This window comes from Phasianus colchicus, chromosome 6 (genome assembly GCF_987193195.1).
Source record: "Phasianus colchicus chromosome 6, bPhaCol1.hap1.1, whole genome shotgun sequence".
NCBI classification, from domain to species: Eukaryota; Metazoa; Chordata; class Aves; order Galliformes; family Phasianidae; genus Phasianus; species Phasianus colchicus.
Genome location: NC_143441.1, coordinates 39091986 through 39115747, shown reverse-complemented (window position 1 = coordinate 39115747; position 23762 = coordinate 39091986). Strand labels below are relative to the sequence as shown.

The window sequence follows — 23762 nt, the reverse complement described above, 5'->3', positions numbered from 1 at the left end:
AAAGCATCAAACAGACAGAAAAGCAAACCAAGATCCATAAGAAATATTTGTGCCTTTGATAGTTAGCACAAGAAATTGACTATTTCATAGGCAACAGCTTAAAGAGAGATTTTAAAAAAAAAAAAAAAAAAAAGGAAAAAGCACCACACTTGGTAATCTAACACAGGAGCAGAAAGCATGAAAAACCAAACATAAGTACCCCAACATGAATCCCCCAACAACTCCAGTGTTTCAGTACATAATCTGATCAATTGATGTCAAAACTATTTTGCACTGTGATCCCCTGCTTCAGCCAGCACCCAGACCCACATTCACGTCTCCGTGAAAGGCCACCATGGTGTCAGACATGAGGCACCAGACCTTAAAGTACAAATTAGACTACACCCCTCCCTGCTCCACCATCCCTCCTTACCACACAGCACATGCTGGTAAGACTGCAGCCCACTCAATTGCTTCCCCCACAAGCTCCTTGGGCAGGAAGCAAGCCCTACAGAAGCCTTTCTCAATGCTCCTCTGCTTGGTGGCAGCAACCCCTGGAACCACCTGCTGCAGTGGGAAACTCAGATTTGGCATGGGTTTGCTCTAGCAAACAGACTTCTGAAGTCTGACATTTAGGTGCCTTGGCGGGAAACTTATTTTAAGGCAAAGTTATGCTTTTTTTTTTTTATTAAACTTGCCAAACATTTGAAAAATGTTAGAAATAACAGTCATACGCTGAAACTCTGTTAGTCATCTCTGTTTTGCCCCAGTAAAATCAGAATCTGGACAAGTTGTCAGCCCAGATGTTAACCTTCCGGAAAGCAGCTTTCCGAACACCCCACACATCAGAGTAGGGATTCTGATTTTAACAGCATAGGTCTTAAGTTAATTCTTCCCTGTTTTGTTCTATATTTGTCCACCTGTACATCATTGAACTCAAACTAAGAATACAAAAAAAAAAAAGCAGCCAAAACATTCAAATACAATACTCTGGAACATCATTAGTGATGCTTTGTAATCTATGTTGATAACTCATAATATCACTTCACAATGACTATAGAGAAGTGAGTATTGCACATCGTCTCCTGCTCATATAAAGTACAAGCATTTCAGGAGAATAAATATGAAAAAGTTTAAATACTTAAACTGAAAGTAATAGTAACTGCTAAACGGTAAGTCTCTAGATCAAGCCACATGCAAGCGTAGTCCCAAGGATTAAAAACGGACTGAGATGCAGTCTTGCCATAGACTTCCTGTGTGACCTTGGGTAAGTCACTTGAGACTTTAGTTCTTAAAAACAACAGCCCTCCTGTAGCTGCCAGAACGAACCATCAGTGTTTCTGAGACCATAGCTGCAAGCTAGATCCTGCTGCTCTGCCATAACTGGGAAGATCCTTTTGGAAAACTTAAGTAGGAACAGAGCGTCAGGAATTTGGCTGTCCTCTTTAATATCAAGCACTTAATGTTCATCTGTACATGGCAAATCAGTACAAAAGTTTACATAAAGCAAGAATTTTGTTTAGATTATGCACAAGTACAAAACAGGAGGTTGAAAACCATCACAGGTAGAATCCCTCAGACACCCACAGATGCAGCACGCAGTGCTAAGTATTGGCTTCACAGTCAACAAAGCACACCACACACTCATCCGCTTGCAACATCAATTAGCTAGATTTTTAGAAGTGACTGTAAATAGCTGAGTTAAAGACAGCAAATTCACGTTTTTGGTAAATAATGGCTTAGTTTAGAAGTACAGCTCCTTCAGAGCCATTTGGCTACAAAGCATAGACCTAGCAGGTTTCCCTGTCCTAGAGAACAATTGCTCAAAAAAACCAAACCAAAACAAAACAAAAACCAAAAAAACACAACCCAAAAGTTATAAAAGCACAACCCAAGCTTCACAGAACCAGGCTTTACTTCTTAAACACAGTAATAAGTTCCATGCACATCAGAAATCCTTGCCATTCCTCACTAGCATTTTAAAACCTACAAAATGCATGTTTTCACAAAAGGAAAAGCATCACACAGGTATTTTCACTTTAGGTTACTCCTGCCTCTCTCTTCCTCTACCCTACACTGTAAAACTTCAGTAATAAGCTACAGGACTCAAATAGCCCCTTGCTTGCAGTTGCATAGGAGGCAGAGCCTACAGAGCTCATCTCTCTCTGCACTGTCAGGATAAGAGCTCAGTGACACAGCCAACGCCAACTGCAGAGCAGCACTGTTGACAGCAACAGCCCTGTTACAGGCCCAGGACTGAGGCCTAAACCCCGTGCAGTGCTGCTGACAGCAATGGCTGGTCACAGGCCCAGGGCAGGCAGCAGGAAGACTCAGCAGGAGGAGTGTCTGCTACAGGACAAGGCTTTCCACAGCACACTTCAGCTGAATTCACAAGCCAAATCCTCAGACTTTAACTGAAAAACTTATCTGGATGATCTATGATTTGTAAGGTCATGTCCCAACTGAAAGTTTCATCCACCTACTACTTTTCATCTGCTGCTTCAGCAAGATATTTACCACAGTCCTGTAAGCAAGGAAAAGTGTTTCAGACAGCTAATCACCTTAGAAAACAAACCTGTTTCAGGTAGCCAATCATCTCAAAACACTGCTTCGCAACCACTGAAATAACAAGCACTGAGCGAAAAATGAAAAGATTACAACACTCTTAAATACATTCCCTTACATTTCAGTAGCTAAAATTAAAACAGAACTATTATTGGTTCATATGAGAGAAGATTTCCTTTGTTTCAAACAGTTTATTCAGTTGTCCATATAGATCTGTTCACTGTGCTTGGAATTTTAACTTGGGCTGCATTCCTCAACTCTCCAAACGCTAATTTAAATTAATGCTGGAGTGAGGGAGCAAGAGAAGTAAGGCATGGCAAGGAGTGCTGCATCCCCAGCATCACCGAGACCTGACATCCAGCCAGCAGCTGTCACCTTGCAGTTAGCAGAAACACACCGTGCTTCTAGCCTATCCAAAGGCACTGAAGGGCTTCTTAACACAGCAGCTTCACAAAAAAAAAAAAAAAAAAAAAAAATTATGATGTGATTATATAATAGAAAGTAAGAGAAAAAAATTGAACCATAAAGCAACTAAAAACAAAACTCTAACAAATCAGCCTACACAACATTTTATTAACTTACTGTTACCAGGAGGGAGAGAGAAAACAAACAAAAACCCTGCCTCATGCCTTCTCCTCACATCCACCCATCAGCATACAGAATTTACTCAGTTCCACCTATCTTTCTTTTTACTACTGAAAATGCATATAAAGAACTGAAGGTATATTTACAGTGGTTTTAGTACAACATGAAAGGTTGATAACCTCTTTTTACAGTGTCTAGTAAGGGATGCTCCAAAGGTTTTCGTTTTCTCAGTAATGCTTAAGAATACAAGATGCAGTATTTTTAGTTTTGCTTTTTAATAGGAATTAAGACAATCATAACATACAATAGAAATGCTGAGAAAGCAACTAATCTGATCCTGCAAGCCCATTCATAATAGAATAAAAACAAGAAAACTTTTGCTGATGTTGAATTTATTAAGTGTGCACAGTACCAGCTGAGCGTGACAGTGCAGATGACTGGCAAAATCCCATCCCTCTTTTCTCCTCCCACTTTCTCTATCAAAAAAAGGGGAGAAGGTAGATAGGAAGAGAAACTCCCAACCAGCACTACGTTCCTGCTTTATCAGAATGTTGCTGTTATCTTAACGTTTCACTAACTGCTTCAGTGCGGCAGACGTTTCCATGTACTGCTCAGAAGTAAGAACAGTGACGCAGAATAGTTTTCCTCAGGTTTGAGAGCTGCCGGATCTTGTTGCTTTAAGGCTTTAATGTAGCACCAATCAGACAGCTCTTCTGCTGATCTGCCGTAGTGGTCAATAAAGAAGGTAGCACAGGGACCAGCTCTACCGTTCAGGTCAGACTGTCTTTCAGTAGCAGTTAATGCATCAGGACGGCAGCCATAAGTTCTGGCTCTCAAATGCAGAGACAAAAAGAAATAAAAGTTTACAGTATGAGAATTCTACATTAAGTTTGTTAACAGATAGGCAGAAGGAAAGTTTAAAGTATGCTAATGATGCCATAGCCCAGTGTTGTTAATTGACACATTGGATATAAAACATGACTTCCCTCTAATAAGGTCCCACTTGGTACAAAAGGAAGAAAAAAAGATGACTAGAACAGCACAGCATTGATTTAGTGCACACTATAAACAAGACTGTTTCTGAAGCATCTCCTGTACATCAAGCTTGGGTTAACAGGAGATACTAATCTGTAAGAGCAAAGTCATTTAGAGATCTAGAAGAAAAAAAAATAAGCCTCATACCTATTTCAAAGGTTAAAGGGTTAACATTTGTCTAGCTGTTTTCTTTAGTAAACATTTGCAAGTCAAACATAAACCCACTGCTGAGAAATCTCTATTATCCAGAATCTATTATCTAACCAATCCTGATGCTTCAGTGCACAATGACTGAAGTTGGTTTTAATTCCTCAAAAAAAAAATTACCAGAAACAGCCTAAAACAAGACATATTCTACACAGCAGAACTACTCGATAAAGATTCAAAGACATTTCATAATAAAAAGGATGCAATTACGAGGTCCGAAAGTGATGAAGATGAAAGATACCTGGAACGGCACCACGTCTCCTACACCTTTTGTTTTCTGTGAGCAATAAAACACTGCAGACAAAACGTTTTGTGCTTAAACAGCCTCAAATCTGTTTTTCTAATATTAAGCACAAAGGAAAAACACTGACAGCAAGCGTGGTAAATAAATCCCTCCCTGGAGAACGAGAGCAGAAGGCAGGAGGGGGCTGACATGCATGCAGGAGAAAACTAAACACCATCTTTTTTTCTACCTGCACAAGTTGCCATTTGCTGCAGCAATCAGGAATCTCTTTTTCCCATTGATTTCAAAAGCTATGCTTCCAGAGAATTTCTCTCGAGTCATCTGTTGATACGCTTTAAGAGCACGCTGTCCGTATCAGTGGATCTCTAAGAGAAAAATCCATTTTCTTTCCTGTTCAGGTAAACATGTTTACAGCTCCTGCACAGACGCTGGGTGGTTCAGGCTCACATGTCACACACATGTCGTCAGCAGCAAGAAAAGCCCCTTTTTCTGATCAGCAACATTTTAAATAAGGTAAAGAGAGAAGCACTTTCCAAACTTACCTTTCGCAGAGCCAAATCATGAGGGAAATACAAATATTTAAACCAGTGCAAGAAATTACTAATGCGGTCGTGTAAACAGAAATACTCCTTATAAAGCGCACACAGCAAAAATAAGAGCCCCCTCCCCCGAGTTCAAAGGGACCCAAGGAGCCCGCCAGCCCCAGACAGGCCACGGCATATGGGCGCTTCACGCCCAACGTGGTTGGGATCGCAGAGGAGGCACCAGCAGCGTCTCTGGTGCATTTCAGAGAGCGTCCGCTGCGCACGAAAACATCTCGGATCGCAGGCGAGAGCCTTCCTATCTGTGACCCTGCACAGGAAATGCCACATAAAACCCAAAATTGCCAAGGAAGGTTACAAAACCTCCTGCCGCACACCCCGTTACGCAGAGCCGCGACGACAACTCGACTACTTCTCTATTTTCCAGAAAATAAGTACGGAGTGGGTGTTCAGAGCGTTTATTCGCCCGGCTGCGTACCTTCAACACGCATCTTAAAGTAACACACGTATCCCCCCAAGAAATAAAAAAGAAAAGCCACAGCAACCCTTAAGTCTGAAATGTAAGTGTAATTCCTTATATAGACTGCAGCAGTGGTCACGTAGCGGAGGGTAGCGGGGGCCCCCGGCCGGGCCGCTGCCACCCCGCCCGAGCCGGGCAGGTACCGCGCCGGGGGGGCAAAAAGAGGCAGCAAACTTCGCCGCCCTTCGCTCGCCCCCCCCTCCGACCCGGCCCGGCTGCGGGGAGCGCGGGGCTGCGGCAGGAAGACGGCCCCCCCGCGGCAGCAACAGGGCCCCCCGGAAAAAGAAATGTAAATAAACCGAGGGCAGAGGGAAAAAAAATAAAAAATTAAAAAAAAAAAAAAAAAAAGTGGAATTAAACGAACCGGCGCCGACCGGGGGCGAGGAGCCGCTCCGGGAGGGGGGACCGCGGGCAGCGCAGAGCACGGCACAGCGCCGGATCCCGCCCCCGCGCCGGGGTCCCGCAGGTACCAAGTTCGGAGTTGGCGCTGCCGGGGCCGGGCGCTCCCCCGGCGCTCGGCGCTCCCCGCCCGGCGCGGCGCGGCACGGCGCTGCCCGGGGCCGCGGTCCCGCTGCGGGCAGGGCAGGCGGGAGGCAGCGCCTAACGGTCCCGGCCGGGCGGCACCGCTAGGCGGAGGAGGGCGCCAGGTAGCGGATATAACGGTGCGGGGCGAGCCCGCTGCCGGCGGGGAGCGGCGGGGAAATTACTTTCTACTTCTCCCCACCTCCCCCCCGCCGCGCTCCCGGCGGCCCGACCCGGCCCGCGGCCTCCGGCCCGCCCCGCCGCCCGCCGCCCCGCCGCTCACTGACCGTTGTTGCGCCTCGGGTTCGCCTGCTTCCTGCGCTTACACCTGGGGCCATCCGCCATGATCCTCTCGCTTGTGTCTAAATGCTCCAGTCACCTCCTCCCCCGCCCTCCCCCGCCCGCCCTCCCCTCCCCCCCGGACCTGGTTTACGACACTGGGTGGTTTTACTTTTACATCACCTTCCTACACCTAGTGCTCGGCCGGAACCTTGTTGCCAGGGGAGACCGGCGCTTTACGGCAGCGCGTTTGAACGGCGGCGGGGGAAAAGGCGCTGCCCCAGGTACCGGGCGCGGGGCCGGACGCGGCCCTCCGGCGTCGGGGGGCGCGGGACGGGCGGGGGGGGCGCCGGGGGCGGGCGGGGAGTCCCGCAGTCAGCGGCGCGGCACGAAGGGGAGCGGCGCCGGGAGCGGCCAGGTGCCGCCAGCGGAGCGGGGAGCGGTGCTGCCCGGCGCTGCCCGGCGCTGCCCGGCGCTGCCCGCAGCCCGGCGGGGCCCCGGGAAGCCCACGCGTCGTGGGCTGCGTCATTAGCTGTGGGACCGAGGGAGGTGATCCTGCCCCTCTGCTCTGCGCCGACGGACCTCACCTGCAGCACTGCGTCCGGATGTGGAAACCTCAGAACGGGAGGGACGTGGAGCTGATGGAGTGCATCCTGAGGAGGGCCACAAAAATGGAACACCTCTCCTACGAGGACAGGGTGGGAGAGCTGGGGCTGTGCAGCCTGGAGAAGAGAAGGCTGCGGGGAGAGCCGAGAGCGGCCTGTCAGTGTCTGCAGGGGGCTGTGAGAAAAAAGGGGACAGACTCTTTAGCGGGGTCTGCTGTGACAGGACAAGGGAAATGGTTTCAAACTAAAAGAGAGGAGATTTATACTGGATATAGGGAAAAAGCTTTTTACAGTAAGGCTGATGAGGCACTGGCACGGGGTGCACAGAGAGGTGGTGGATGCCCCGTCCCTGGAGGCACTCAAGGTCAGGCTGGACAGGGCTCTGAGCTCCTGATGGAGCTGTAGGTATCCCTGTTCACTGCAGGGGGGTTGGATCTGTTGGCCTTTAGGGGTCCCTTCCAACTTAAATAATTCTATGTTTCTATGTTTGTAGTATTTATTTCTTCTTCTGTTTCACTTGGGCAATAAAATAATTCAGTATGTTTCAATTTGTCACCAGGCTTTCTTATTTTCTTTCTTCTTCTTATTATTATTCCTATCTTGCTACATTTACAATTCCATGCTTCTGGGGAATGCTTTTATCCAAACAAATTAACTTTTATTGAAAGCATTTCTCTTAGTGGGATCCCTTTAATAAGTGTTTGGTGCGCTGCTAAATGTGAGACCTCGGCTCTTTTGTGCTGCATTTCTGCACCGTGCCACCAATGTGTCCCCTCATCTCACAGAGGCAGCACAGCACATCTCCAGAACAGAGCCACTCAGTGCCGACAGCATGCAGCAGTGCCTGCATCTAGAGCTTCCTGCAGTTCAGCACAATCAGAAATGCCTGGATCAGAGGGGAGAGTAGGGTTGAAGATTATAGAGTTAGGTCAGGATCCAAAGGGATTTTTTTCAAGTCATCAGTTTGAATATTCACTTGAAAGCTTGCTCTTCTTTACAGGGATAGGTGATTTGTTTACTGTCTTCCCAAATGCGATGGTATTTGTTTAGTGGTTTTGCATATCTGTCTCCAGCGGGTGTGAATTGGCTGTTAGCTTCACTACCTGGGAGTGCTTAAGGAAGGGCGACAAATCAAACAGTGCAGTGTTTCCAGGGACTAACAGAAGGTGCTTCAAAGGATTTGCCTTGGCATTAGGAGATCAGATCTCCAGATACAAGGGTGACTGAGAACTGCAGCATGAGACCTGAGATGAAAGTGAGAAGTCAGGAAAGTTTTCTTGAGAGAGTGGATAGCCAAGAGTAAGGCAGGATCTCGGTTCTGTCCTGCCCTAACAGCTCCGCATCTCTTGGCTCACTGTGTTCTTGAGCAGAAGATGGCCCTGCCTGTGGAACTGCCTGCAGAGGGGGTTTACATTGTTTCAGGATTCTTGAATGTTTTTATCATACTGCGGATGAATGTCACCAAAATGGCATGTACAAGTTTTTGTGCTAAGTTTCCAGTTCCTTAAAACTTGTCATGTTTTAGAAGGCAATTGCAAAACCAAAAAAAAAAAAACTTAATTGTATGTATACTGGTAGTCTGTAACCCTGTAGTCTGCAAACACATGCAAAATTCCAGGTCCCTCTAATGTTCAAGTCACCTGTTTGAATTGTCTTCTGTCTCTCTTCACCTCTGTACAGGAACCCTTGTCTGTTCATTCGGAGCAAGCTGTACTTCCTGACAGTACGAGGAGGGAAGCGTCCTCCTGGTGCTTGCTGTTGCTCCTTCACACATGGCTGTAGTGTCAGTGGAACACAGGGCCCTGAGGTCTCTGAGCTGCTGGGAGAAATGACACCATGCTCAGCGCACCCTGAGAGCACAACTGAAGCTGGCAGGAACATTCCTACCTCTGTGCTGCCATAGCTGGGTAAATGAGGAAATAAAATCAAAGCAATCTCTGAATACTGTAGCTTTGATACCAAGGAGGTCTAGAAACTAAAAAACAGAGCACAGTGTTTTGTATCAAGTTATCAGTTATCGCAATCACTGGGGAAAGCTTTTCATTCAGAGCTTGTAAATAGGTGTGTGGGTGGGTTGGTTGTGGCTTTTTTTTTTTAAACAAGAACAACAACATTTTGATATATTTAATGCCAAAACTGGGCACCTCACATCTTCCTATACAAAGTTTTCTTTATTTACTCTGCTAAGAAATATCACTAACTGTGATGCAGCCACTGGGAAAGACAGTGCTTTGGCCTAATAAGTTCTTCTAATTGTGGATGCAAATCCAGTAGTTAAAATTCCTGCTATTTCTGTAGAGTTCTGCAATATCTGAGCACATGGTAAGCATAATTTAAATTGTATATACACCCTGCAAGTAAGAACTAAGAGTCCTTTTTGTGGAGTACAGCTTTCAATCTGACTTCTCAGTCAGTGCAGGACTTAATTTATGCACTAGTTTGTAGTATAGAGGCAAAGCAGCATGTTTTCTGCATCCTTCTGGATGGTGCAGGCTTGGAAAGATATTTATTCATAGGAGGGGGTCTAAGGCAGTGGTTGTTCAGTTTGTCTCTGGCGACATAAGTGTGGTATGTTTCAGCTGCCTGAATAGGCATAATGTTGTTGAAATGTTAGGTCTGCTACACTTCACCTGAAATTTATTTGCATCATCTGAAGACAAAAGTTATCATAGCTCGAGAATTCTGCTGGAATATAGATGCTTGAAAACCACAGCATCTTGGAATATCATCAGCTGATGGTTATTACAAGCTGTTTTTGCCAACATAATGTAAACTGAATATATATTATTAAATAAAAACAATCAGTCCTCTGTTTGTATGCTTACTCCTTATTCATGTTTATGAAATAAAGTTTCCCATCCTATCCTGAGTATTCTGGATTCAGTGGTGTTCACTTAGTTGAACCAATTTAGAATTACAATGGAAAATGACTCAGTGAACAGTTTCTTGTTTCATTTCTGGTTTGTGGAGATTTTTTTTTTTTTCTGATTTATATCAGTTAAACTTTATTTTCACTTCCATATATTTTCTTGGAATTTCAGTTCCTAACATTTATTTTTTAATGGATTATATATATATATATATATTTTTTTTAATATGTTTTTCATTTTCTAAAGCAATTGTATTTGAAAGATTTACTAGAAAAATGACCCAGAAATGTGCAACTCAACTACAGCTAGCTGAAGAACTAATCCTGAACAAAAAGTGAATTTCAGAGATATCAACATGTGGTTTTAATGCCTTCCCAGATGGTCCCTTGATTTCTAGTTTTGCTTTCAAGTGAATCTAATACATTTTGAAGGTGTACAGTACAGATTGGAGGCTAACCTGCTGGAGAAGCTCTGCAGAGAAGGACCTGGGGGTCCTGGTGGCCAACAGGTTGGCCATGAGCAGCAGTGCACCCTGTGGCCAAGAAGGCCAGTCGGGTCCTGGAGTGACCACAGTTCTGTGGTTCTGTGATTCTGATAGCCCTGGATGTTATGCAGTCTCAAAAAAAGAACCCAAAAAAAATGTTAAAGCCAACTTAAATTTGCACATTAATTTAAACTACAGTTTGTATATACTTATAATGAGAAATCATCTTTTTGTACTCTTGTCATCTTCTATTCTTGATTAATTCTATACCATATTTTATTTATTCATTTAAAGCTTGAAGCTATGACTACTAATAAATCATCCTGTCTTGCACAACTTGAAAAGACTGATCCTGCTTGAGAGATGTAAGGATGTAAGCTGCCACCAAACATCAGTGTGTATGCAGCTGTACACAGCTATAATGACTTGCATGCATGCGACTGACTTTTCAGAAATCATCCTTGTTCAGAAGTGTTTGTGAAGATCACAAAGGCCTTCAAGACCATTTTGTTTCTCTCACTCTCCTTCTGCTCTATTTGTTGCCTGCTGTTATTCTCTCATAAGCAATTAACCTGTGCTGTTACTTATGTCAGGTTGGTATGCTGTATAAAGTAAATGCACGAAAACAAATCTAGGGCCTCCAGGTTAATTTTCCTGTGCTAACATTAACTTCAGATGCTACTCTGTTTTAGAGCTTTCACACAATTAAATCATATTTCAGTAGAGGAAGAAATTTGGAAGGGCCGTTCCATACTTTTCATCCAAAAGGCACCTTGTGTGTGTTCTCCATGTAATGGAAATGCCAATTTGGGTACAAGTCTTAGATTTCAAGGAGTTGTGGTGATTTTTTTCATTTGCTTCTGAAGTACCTGGAACCTCAGATGAGAATGTCTCCTTCTGTGCTTCCTTTTCTACAACTAAATGCAGTAGCAAAATATTGTATCAAAATATTATTTTTGTTTTAAATTTGTGATTGATCAAATTACAGTTGTAGTGCAGTTGCATTACCCACTTTTATTAGGAGCACATTTTCCATTCATCTTTGTTTATGATGACGCTGCAGAAGTGTCCTTATCCATTATATTATCTAATTAAATACTAATGTGTTGTGAATATTCTTCCATATGGTTCACGTTTATTTCCTTCTGTAACGTGCTCTCTGCTTCTGATTTAGCTCTGCTCCCACCCCTCGTGCAGTTTGCTGCCTCACAGGTTTGTGCGATTGCTCATTTGGCTCTCGTGTAGAGTTATCTTCTTCATTTTGCTATCTGTACAGCTGGCTCACTCTGCCCTTTAAATCCCAAGTTAAACATTCGTTTCTTAATTATATTAGTGCATACTCTTCTCACATATATATATACACTTTTTTTTAAATGCATTGTAGTGTTGGATGCCATTCATTTGTTACATCTTGTTTGTTGTTTGTTTTTTTCTCACAGCAAAGCATGCAGTACTTCTGCAGGGACTGTTTACCAATACATACAGGAAAGCTGTTGTTTTGGAGCTGTAATGGTTTTGGAGCTTGCAACATGGATTCTGAATATACAGAATTAACATAAAGGAAACCAAAAAAGAATATCTAGTAAGTCTACTAAATTAAGCAAATAAATATAAGTAGAAGTCTAATTTTGCTTACTAATTCTCAACAAATTGTCATTCAATACCGTAAGAAGAAATGCAGAGACTGTAGTAGTTTCTCTGTGAAGTGTGAGCTGAAGCATCGGTGAGCTCAGCTTAATGGGCCGATTCTCATATCTGGCAGCGTAAGGGTCAATCTGGTAGATACAAACATATGGTGTTACTATGGAAAGTATTATAATTGAAAGTAAAATACACAGGTTAAATTTTTGGCACTTTAGAGCTGTGTAAAACCTAGTGTAAATATATCGGAGGTTAGTTTACTGGAGCTAGGAGTAGCATTTCAGTGCAAGGATGATCATGTGCTGATAAGGAATTGGAAAGCAATTATAGTTCTGTGTTATGCATATGAGGAATTTTTTTGTTTCAAAATCAAACACAGAAAAAGTAGTTCAGATCCATGCAAATAATTATGTTTTTTCCCTCTTGGAAATAAAAAGCTCAAAGGTTTTAAATGGGATCAAACTGAAAACGCTTTTTAACCCTAGTATGAAAAACTTAGAGCATCCAGAGATGGTCCTGTGGTTCCCAAAACCCCAGTGTTTTGAAAATTCCCTGTATCAAGCTCCTTCCTATTGGGAAGGTTTGAACGGAAATGTCTGTGGCAGGCAGTACCCTTTGTCACTGGGCCTGAGGTATTCTGAAGAACTCTTGTACACTCATATTGGTGATCTGACAGTGTAAGAGCAGGAAGGACAAGGACTGCGTCATCTCAAGGGAAGTACTATGAAATACCCTCTGCTCCTCTCACCCCTTAGGTGAATGTTCTGGTCTTAAGGCTATAAAATAATCTTTCTCCAGTTCAATGACTATTTTAAATTATGATATAGAAAACAAATAGCATTCATTGTCTTTAGGGAGGTGAATCAGCTTATGAGTGCTGATGATTCACCTTTCTTTGATGAGAGGATAGAATCAAACCTTGGGTTTTAATATTCTGGAGGAACTCAGTGACTGCTGTGCTTCCAGATGAAAGATGAATTACTACCAGCATTTCCAAGGCATCTTCTGCATGCTCCAAACCAGGTGGGGACAGGTAGAGAACAGCCTAGCTTGAAGCTCTGCAGGTGCTCTGCAGGTTAGGTCAGGTGAAGAGCTAGGAAGGTGCAGGGATGACCAGAAGCATGTTTTCACATGTGTGGAGAATTAAACTGAAAGATCCTCGTAACAAGGATCACAGAGGAGCTGTAGGAAGACAGACACTCTCAGGACAGCCCAGTGAAGTGCCACAAAATTAATAAATGTACTGGAGCATCTCATGTGTGAGGAGAGTCTGAGAGAGCTGAGAATGTTCAGACTGGAGAAGAGGACGCTCAGGGGGGAGATTTTACCACTGTCCTTAAATACTAGAGGGGAGGATGCAAAGTGAATGGAGCCAGACTCTTCCAGTGGTGCCTAGAATCAGGACAAGAGACAATGGGCAAAGGAGCAAGAGGAACACCAGGAAGCACTTCTGTGCTTTGGGGGTGACAGAGCTCTGGCACAGGCTGCTTAGAGGATGTGGAGTCCCCTCCTTGGAGACCTTCAGAAGCCACCTTTCCTGGCCCTGGGCCTGCTGCTCCAGGGCTGGAGTAGGGGTGGGGCCAGATGGACACAGAGGTGCAACCCTAACTCAGCCCTTTTGTGGTTCTGTGGTCACACAGAGAGCTTTGGATTTAGGTGCTTGCAAGATCTCGCTTTTGACCATTGTTTTGCAAATACAAAAGCTGTCTGGAGTAATAAAAATTATTTTATTGTGTCTTTTAAGTAATTTTATTTCTATTTAAAAGATTAATTACCTGTAGCTAATTTCAATAGCTGTTGGTAGACATTCATTGAAGCAGTTGATTTCTGCAGGTGATGACTAATTCACATATAGTATTGACAGTAGGTGATCATGTGTGGGACTTACCTGCCTCCAGCTCAGATGTAAAGCCTGCTGCAATCACTTCAGTCTGCCTCTGGGGCTGGTGGGGATCTTGTCAGCAGAGCATGAGGTGCCTACAACTGCATACCTTGCAGGCATCTCACGTAGGTTCTCCTGTTCTTGACATCAGTCCAGTCATTGTGATGGGTTTTCCTGCCATGACATTATTGAGGGTTATGGAGATGACTTCATCTCTCTGTGTAATGAAGCTAGTTCCAACTTTTACTCTCAGTGTTGTAGGGTGAAAAGTCCTGCAATTTGTTGCCTTGCTTGCAACTAGTGTCATTTTTGCATAGTATCTTTAAACGCTGTTCCCTGATAAGGCCATATACCTGTGGATTTTTATCTTGTGTCATGTATCACACAACACCAAAGGCAACAAAAGCATTTGTTATAACTTTAAAAATGTTCGTTTTTAATATTTGCAATCCATTCGAGTCTTTATGAAACGTTTGGACAATCTTTGCAAAGAGAGGTTAACTGTGAAAACCTTTTCCCACAAAGATGTATAATTAAAAACTTGATGTTTGTTCCTGCAGCCAGATGTGCTTGTATTTTGGATTCATCGTTGTAGCATCTTGACAAGGAGGCTAGAAGAGATTTGCTTGGCTGTTATTAATAATGCTACTTCAGTGCCATGCCATTTATTCTGAATAATGACAAGAATTTCATGGGATTAATTGCCAATTTTACAAGCAAGATTAATTGGCAAAATAAAAAAGCTCTTCACTACAATAGCACTCTTCACCTTGAATGCAGCACTACTATACTTGTGTGTTTAACCTTAGACTGTTTTATCTTTAGTTGATGATTGTTTTGTAAAGCCTGCTCTGCTCCTAAATAGTATTTATAAGTTCTCTGGCATTTTTAGTCTTAACATTGTTGGTTGCTTAAACGTTACTTCCAGAAGGTCTGAAAAATATTTGCAACTACTGTTAATTCATCTGGTGTGAAAAAACAACTTACAGGCAACTGTTTTTCAGAGTTTGTTCTGAGGCATTTTAACTACAATGTAGTCTCAGTCTGAGTCAATCAGAATCAGTCACATTTTCTCTTTAATGGAGATGCACTACATTAGTTTTGCAGCCTCTGAAAATGCATCTGAAGGACATAAACATTGCTTGGGTCTCCATTCTTCCCAAAAAGATGCATACTGATATGAATCCTAAACAAACATTTTTGTTGTTCTGTTCACAGTCACTTTCCTGTGCTATAGTGATGGATTACCTGCTCTGTTGACTTGGGCAAGACTGGAGAATAAAAAAAAAACAGGCAAACCTGTCCACTGCTGTGACAACCTAGCCTGAAGTGCCAAGTTCTGCAAACAGGCCATTCTTCATGAGCAGAAGAAAATACTAAATGGTACCCAGCCAGCCAGGGATCACCAAATGCGCCAGAGCAAAACCCATGGTTGAACTGAAAAGGGAGCGTTATGTAAGTTCTGCTGTGCATTCTTCTTCTTGCTGCTCACTGATATTTCTCATGTCCTACCATACAAAAGCTCAGAGTGCCTTTCCTGCACTGGCTTTTCCTGTATTTCAGGGCATTAAATAATACGCAGAGCAATTTCACATAACATTTGTAGCGTATATCTGTCATTACATAGCATACGCTTGTATACACACACATGCATAAAGCTATTTTTAAAGATTAGGAAGGTCACAAAGTCATGGGCTTGGCCTAGATTCCTGATCCCTTGGTTATGCCTGTGGCTGTCCCCTCATCCCTCCCCAGGAGATTGCTGCTGCTGTGGCTGCTGTCAGATCCCCGTGTGTCAGCAAACTGCAAGCAGCAGTGGCTCAGCTAAGAAGTACTGTGCTGGACCAGCAGCTGCGGGCTCAGTCTTTCTCCCATTTATTTAAAGGGACTTAAGAGGTTACCATGTCCAGTTGTACGACCAGCGTTATTCTCAGCTTCTACAGCTATATCCAACATGGATGTCAGCTTCACAGAAAGGAAATATTAATGATTCTCTTTTCAGTCAGTTCCAATTCGTAATCATGATAACATTACCCCATCTCATTCTGTGCTTTGAGAAGATGTGTACTCAGTGATTTATTAGTTTTTCTTTCCTCTTTATTCAAAATAGTTCCTAAATCCAAGCCATACAGTTTATGCAAATCCCTATTATGAAGTCAACAAAGAATTTCCATTGCAGACAGTTTCAGTTGGATGTTTAAGTTTGACTTAATTTTTTGCTTAATTGACATACATTATATAGAATGTCATATATCATGTCAGACTCATCAGAGCTGGCTTCCCAAATGCTTTGAGACACTAACAAAGATCACAACACGGGAAATTCCTTAACCAAGAAAAGTATTTGAGGATTCATTTGGACTTTCTTGTTCCAATAGCATCTACTAAAAATACATTTACCAGCTAGGAGTAGAAATCTCTGCTTCTGTGGGTGTGATATGGGGAGATAGGTAACAAGTACTCCAAGTACTTTTTATTCCACTTTCCTTCTGGGAAAAGATTCAGATTTCTTCAAGCCTTTTGCTCTTCCCCATCAGAATCTTCACAAACTCATCAGAAAGTTCTTTCTCTCTCAATTAAAAGAATGTCAAAGATGCTTAATTTCCCCTTTGCAGTCCTACTCACATCTAAATCTGCATTTGACATTTCATGCTACGCCCAGTTCCAACAGATGTAGGCTCTGCATCCGTACAATTAGGTACTGTGTTAAGTGATATCTAATTATAGGAGATGTCTCCTTGAGCCATATGGCTTTCCCTGTATTTTCCTAGATGGTGTATGAAAGGTAAATGTGCAGTTTTGTTACAGAGATCCACCATTTTTGAGAAGTCATGGGAAGGGTCATGCTTCTCTGAGGGATCCAGTGCTCCTTGGACAGTGTGGCCAGACCATATAGAACACTTTCTCACAGCTGTAAATATGAGCTCAAAAGGAAAACATAGGGATTAATTAATATCTGGACATTGATCTGGAGCCTGAGAATTTATGTTACAGGATGAAATGCTGCAATCATTTCTGTATCTTTCCCATTTAGAAACAGTACTTTTCAATTTTTGAATTAGTATTCATTTCACTGCAAGAGACCTCTCTTCTGTTACCTGGCCACCTGGGAACCTTTTATAAGAAAAAACATCATTCCAGTATTAGAAGGAATATTTCAACTTGCCATATTTAATCAGGACATATTGAAGCAAGATGCGAAGTAGTATCAGCTAAAAGCTAAACTGTCTTAGATGCTAAGTGAGTGTAACCTTCCTGTCTGAAGAGAGCCAAAGAGTTTAATAAATTACTGGCTTAGTGCTATGCACAAAATAATGAGTAGCAATTTAACAATAAAAGAATTAAACATTAAACACAGTAAGAATAACCCACAAAGCTTAAGATCAGTTAAGATATGTATTAAAATATCTTAATATCTTAAGGGTTAAGGTTCGTGCAGAAGGGTGTCAGGTTTGTTTGCATGCCTCCCCCGTTTGGGATTAGATCACATTCCCCAAGGCTGGAGGCAATCTCCTTGTTATCATTTTCCATTATGAAATTTTCAGTGCTGCTCTGTCAGGCTGCAACCACGTCTTTACTGTGCAGCAGACATGCAGCCGGCTGTCAGCCGCTCTGCGTGCAAACAGCTCAGCCATCACTGGGAGCATTGCCTGCTCACCCAGTGGTGCTGTTATCCATCCGATCCTGGAGCAGGAATTTGCAGGGGCACCTAAGGAGGAGGAAGACGAGGCTGTTCCCTGGCAGCTCTCTGAAATGGACTCAGGGTGTGTTTGGCCAGTGCTTCACTACATTTTGCTGAGTCAAGTCAGCATTAAAGTGAATACAAGTTCTCCCCTGGGAGTCCTGACTACAGCTGAGGATGTGAGGAAGTTAAGGAGGGAAGCTTTCAGAGCCTTGGAGTACTTTCAGAGCCTTTTTTTTTTTCTTTCTTTCTTTTTAATACTCAGGAAAAAATGAAAGGCGAGACCCATGATCCATGGTACCTGAAAACTGTTCTTGCACCCATATGCATCTTCACTCCAGTTGATTTCATCTGGAGGATCCCTACTGGAGAAGGAATTTTGGGGTGACTTGTTATCCACTACCCAATCTACCCAGAGCTGTCCGTAGTAGGCATTACTATGAAACTTGCCAGCATCAGTGCTGTGTCTCTTCCAGACCCAGCTATTACTGAGCAGCCTCCATTTTTCCATGCTTGAATTGGTTGTACATGGCATCTGGCAGGTTTCTTTCAGTGCATTTGGTATTTAGTAGTATTTTGTATCATTACGAGAGTGTTTCAGTGCAACTTGGTGGGAGTAATCTGTATGCAGTTCATTCATCTCAGGGCAGTAGAAAGCAAAATGTTTCTTGGAGGGACAGAGCTGAAAGGAATCTGTCCCCCGAAGCTCAGTGCAGGCAGTTCTGCAGTGCAGATGGAAGGATGGGTGCTGGAAGGCAATGTCAGGGGTACAGCCTGCAGAGCTGCTTGTAAAAAGACACGCAAAAAAAAACCCAACAAGACAATGAAAACGTGCTCTGGGGAAGAAGTCCAGCGAATGAACTGTTGGCAAAGCTCTGGCTGAGAATAGTCTTCAATGGCAACACTGTAGCTGCCTTCTAGTGTCTCATTCCTAACTCCAGGGACTTAACGTGGGAGCCTCAGCGACCCCTCTATTACCTGCACGGCGCAGATCGGAGAAATGACCCATTACCGTGCTTTCGAGCAGAACAAAGCCGCTAGATCCGACTGGAAGCCCTGCAGAGGCACCAGGAGATGGATAGGGATGCTCCTCCATCAGGAAGAGCCTCGGGGCAGGACGGGGAGGAAAGGTCAGACTTCAGTCAATGTTAGTGCCTTGAGAGCCCTTGGTTGGTTTTGCTTTGCTTTGTTCCTCTATCACTTTAAATATCTTTCATTTATCTACCTAAGTGGCCTAGAATGAAGTGTTTCGACATAATGAAGCACAGCTATAGAACAAGAGGAGTTCGAACTATTTTAACTGGTAATCATCCCCAGAATTTCCAAGTAAAAATCTTTTGTATACAGTTAGAAAGAAAAAAAAAAAAAAAGACAATACTATCTGTGGTGACATCAGTGAGATTCTCCAGAAAATTCTCTGAAAATGAGCCTTGCCCTGAATCTGTTGAAGAGAAGGTCCAGCAGAGCACGATCTCCGCTTTCTGTCCCAAGCTGGCTTGCTTTCAGCCATTTTTTACACTTCATTTTTTGCCCGTCCTTTTCAGTTATAACTAATCTCCCTGGGTGGTGATTCCAGCACTGCTGCAGAACCCATCGTACTGCACATGCCATAATAAAAATATGACACAACAACTTATATTTAACAAGGAAAAGAGGAATAGAAAATGGTACGTCTGCACAATGAATAGAATAGAGCACTGACTTGGTATTTCCTGACTCCAGCGGTCCCTCCAAAATAAGAATGCATTAATAGAATTACACTTAGCTTTCTGCTTTTAAAAGGAAAATATTTGAAAGCAGTCTTTTCATCTTCCAAGTTCTTTTGGCTCTGTATGTGAGATAGTGGAAATAACACAGGGCTGTGTAACCACAGCAAACAAGTGGGGTGGGAATTCTGTAGCTGCTCGCTGGCCCGGCAGGGAAGAGCAGCCTGGATTTTGGATTTAGGAGGTGGAATTTTTCCCCCCCCTAAACTCCATTCATTTCTATGGATGAAAATAAACGTATTCTGTTGTAGGCAGAACTGGTGGTGACCTACAATTAAGGATGTCTGATATTTCCATTACAAGAGGCAGCTTTTAGTTGGCTATAATTTCAGCTGGTGATTGTTTTAACTGTTTAGGCAGAAGATTTCTTCTCTGGACATCTCTTGCAATCTGATTTTTGGGGGAGAACTACAGTAGAGAACGAGTGACAAATTTGAGTAATAGTTCACCAATGTCTATAAGGCAACTAAGCAAAAAGACATTGTGAACATATACAGAAGCTCTGAACATCTTGCTTAAAATTTGGCAATGTCACCCGCCTATTGGGATGTTTCTTCTTTCTGCGAAAAATCTCAGCTGATACACTGGCAGTAGAAATTTGTTAAAATTTAGCACATGAATGTGTAAAAAATAAAAGTCACCAATTCTGAGCATGCTCCAAAGCAGGGACAGAATTAGCCTGCTGAGGAACACTTGATTGATCCACCAGCAAAAATGCTGAAAGGCAGCAGAAATATGTGCATATTTAACCTCCCAGCAATTTTAACTTTAGTGGGGCTTAGCTGATGGAATGTGTAAAGTTATTTTGCTTCCTTGTTTTACGAGTAAAATTCCCTAATATAGACAAGATTTCAGAGGTGCAGACTTCTCTCTCTTATAAATGAACTTGGTCCTTAACATCACTGTAAAAACAGAAATTGGGCTGACTCACCACCTCCTTCCTAGGTGTTTTTCCAGAAAGCACTACCAAATGCTCTTTGGGTTCTGGAGTTTTTAACCATATCTATAAAAAAATCTATGATGTGTAAAGATGATGATATTTTTGGAACTATGCCAGTGGAGATCAATTGTTATCTGTATATTTCTCTCTGTCTTAACTCCATTCTCCATCAGATCTGAGTTCAGTACGTAACACTCAGTAGGGCTGTTACTGGTGTGCTGCTGCGAGAGACCCTGGTTCTGACTCTTCTTCAGAGCTCTACCATACCAAAAATCCCCTCTGCTCTCACTTGGGCACACATCCTCCTTTTGCTGTCATCGCTATAATCTTGTAATAAAAAAGGGGTAGATTCCATGCTGCTACTGTTTAATGACCTTATTATTATTTGCAGGAAAAGTGGCAACCTTCTTTCCATGCAAAGAGAGCAACTGTGGCTGTTCGCCCTTGCGGGTTGCTCTGTAGGGCAGTCAGTGCTGGCACTGCTCCTGTGTGAGTGTTTGGAGATAGGTTCACAAACCAGCTTTTTGAGAAAAGCTACTGCGTGATGGAGAGCCTAACAGAATCGCTGGAAGTACAACTGGAGAGTTTGGTGGTGTGGGGTCAGGCCCTGGAGGTGTTGCCTTCTATTAACTGCATGCTCAGCAAGCCTTCTCGTGTGTGAGATCAGGGCAAGCACATGTCCTCAAGGCCCCTTGGACCTAGAGAGCATGGAGGGAACACATAATATCACTTGGTCGTGAGTGCTGCAAGCTGGGAGCCTGGACACTGCACAGCCTCAAAGCCTTTTGGAAGCCTTTGATAAAGTTAGTCTGCTGCAAAGACAGTGAATATTCAGCTGGTTTGCCATGCGTTGAAACCATTCCTCCCATGTAAGATACAAATAATTAAAAAATGTGAAGTATGGCTTTTTAACACATTTCTGCAAAGTCCTATTTGTTTACAGACTAAAGATATATTACTGATGTTCAGTAACTGAAAATCACAGAGGCCATGGTGCTTTTGTGTTCTAACAGCTAAGTAAAGGTTTTTGTCTACCACTTGTGTTTATCTACCTACTACACATCCTATTATTTGGGTTAAAGGGAAAAAAATGTGCTGGCATGATTTCTTCCATCTGTTCCATAACCTCTGATATTGAGCTTCTAAAAAGCTCAAAGCAGACTAAACAGGTCGTAGTCAAAACAGTAAGGTTGCTTTTCATACACTCTTAAAATCAGATGTTTTAATTATATCTTTTAGCTCATTTTCTAATTAGAAGACAGGTTCACAATGTGGTATCTATCTTCTTCCATTTGAATCAATAAACAGAGAAGTCATGAGAAAGGGACCTCTTCTCTTCAGGGAGCCTTTTCTTGTTAATGTTGACTCAGGTTGTTCGTGCTTATTCTAGTCTCTTTTCCTCTTCTGCCCACTTCCCACTCTTTTCTCTTTCAGTTCCCCCTCCTGTTTCCCAGATATGCTGCTGTACACATAGTGTGTATACATTTGTTCTGTATATTTACCTGCTGTGTTGTGAAGGCATTGCATTCTTCAGCCTGCACTGGGAACTCAACTTTCTAACCAGGCCAAGTGTGCTTTTTTACTCTACAGAGATTTCAAGCATGAATTTCCTGAAAGAGAAACAACAGAAACACTTTGGTTACAAGTAGCGCAGGCTGCACTTTCAAGTAACTGTGAGATCTGTTTGAAATGTTGGGGAGGGTTTGCCTTCAGCCCTAAAATCACGGAGCTGGCTGAGAAGTCTGTACTTTACATGTTTGCAACTTGCTGAAATTGAGATCAGCTACCAAATAGTCACATTACTCTGGCTTGCTCTCTGCTTTGGACAGTAAAATTGTTTTATATGGCTTTTATGGTTAGTTGGGTATCACTGCTGCAAAGACCACATGCACATTTACCTTTATTTTGGTTAGCTGTCTGTGCAAAGACTTTTAGATGTGACACCCTGATTAGTTTCTTCCTTGCTGAAAAGACCGCTGTAAATTTCAGTAAGGAAACAGAAAAGTCCCTCATGATTTTTTAAGGAACCTTTTAAAACAATAATTTGAGGATGTACGATCTAAAGTGAATTGCATTAGATACTGGGTTATTTTGAAATAAAAAAGACTGTCCATAAACATAGGTTTGCTTTTGTGTCTTCAAGCTTTCTACTGCATGCTAACAAACTCAGAAAATCATCAGAAACTCAAAAGCAGCCAAACGCTGTGGGGTCCATTGGCTGCAATTCCTGCTCATGCAGGATATATTGGGTTCCTACAGACTGCAGACACATCTTGCTTGTACTGTATATTGCTCCTGTGCACCAGCTGTGAAAGGCTTCTCCTGTGATCTAGAACTAAATAACAATTAGTTGAAACAAATACCATAAAAGGGTGTTTTCAAATTTGGGGGACATTACCTGTCTTCAAATCTCCTCACTGTACCTCCATTAAAGTAATGATCATGACCCAAATACAGACCGTCCTTTTCAAAGCCAGATGTGATACATTACGTAATACCTTTTTAGGGTGATTGCTGGAGCTTGGAGTAAAGGAAAACGAACGTATTGCAGATATTGTTCCAAAGAGCAAATGTCAGAAAAAATGTTATAAAACTCAAAGCCTTGAGCAAAAATTCTACCAAATAGAACTTGCACTGAGCCCTGCCTGCATACAGACTGAGATCTCCATCAAGGTACAAGCCAGCCACAGGCTCTGGAGATTACAGTTAAAACAAGAGCCCAAATGCACATCCCTCCATCAGCACGCTTCACAGATACAAAGCACCGTAACTCCTAAAAGCTCCTTCCTTCAGGCACAACACATTTCTGAGTAGTTAAATGTACCACAGTAGAAATCTTCTCCATATGCTTTTCAAAACACTATTAAATAAAAACCATCCAAGCAAGCAGTTGTTGATACGTATGTGCAACAGGCTTCCCAGAAATTCTTTGTAAATAGGACATCAATGTTTTCCACTGTGCGCGGGGAGGAAATCTGCTGAGTTCAGAGCGCTGTAATCAAATCCACATTGCAAAGTCACAAATAAAGAAACAAAGGACAGCCCCTGCCTGTTATTTTTGTTGTGGACGCTTCATTTTCTCTGCTGGTTGGATCTCCCGCTCCCAGCACCTACCTGCCCCATGCCTCCCTCGGGTACTTCTCTGCCCACTCATGACAGCCAGCGCTGGGACAGCATGCTTCTGTCTGAAGCTCTGCACAGTAGGGATTACACACAGAGGGTTCTGGGAGACAGTGTCCATACAGTGCACAGGGACACCAGGAGGAAGACTCGGAGCACCTCCTTTAAGTGTCTAAACGTGTAAAGGGGGCATATCCCTGTAGTCACTGAGCTCAGTAGGCTTGGGACATGTTTCTTCTTTTTCAAACCTGCTTCCTCCTAGAAAAGATTCTTTTCCTTCTCAGGCATTCTGTA

General features: G+C 42.9%; 1 protein-coding gene and 1 long non-coding RNA gene across 5 annotated transcripts in view; both read right to left on the bottom strand.

Moving 5' to 3' along the window:
* Window positions 1-7087, bottom strand: part of ZEB1 (zinc finger E-box binding homeobox 1) — a 106476-nt gene extending 99389 nt beyond the window's left edge. For 2 of the 4 annotated variants that reach the window (XM_031616050.2, XM_031616052.2), the window contains exon 1: window positions 6487-6593. In XM_031616050.2, the coding sequence (XP_031471910.1) occupies window positions 6487-6544 (58 nt within the window). In that variant the 5' untranslated portion in view covers window positions 6545-6593. Of the gene's footprint in view, window positions 1-6041; window positions 6201-6486; window positions 6594-7065 lie in introns of those variants that run through there. The other 2 variants (XM_090143064.1, XM_090143063.1) reach the window with 2 other exon arrangements.
* Window positions 7088-15358: 8271 nt separating this feature from the next.
* Window positions 15359-23661, bottom strand: LOC116244397 (uncharacterized). The gene is made up of 3 exons (XR_004170184.2): window positions 23463-23661; window positions 21851-21958; window positions 15359-16884 (listed from the first exon to the last, which is right to left on the bottom strand). It is a non-coding gene; the product is annotated as an uncharacterized LOC116244397 (long non-coding RNA).
* Window positions 23662-23762: the final 101 nt, after the last annotated feature.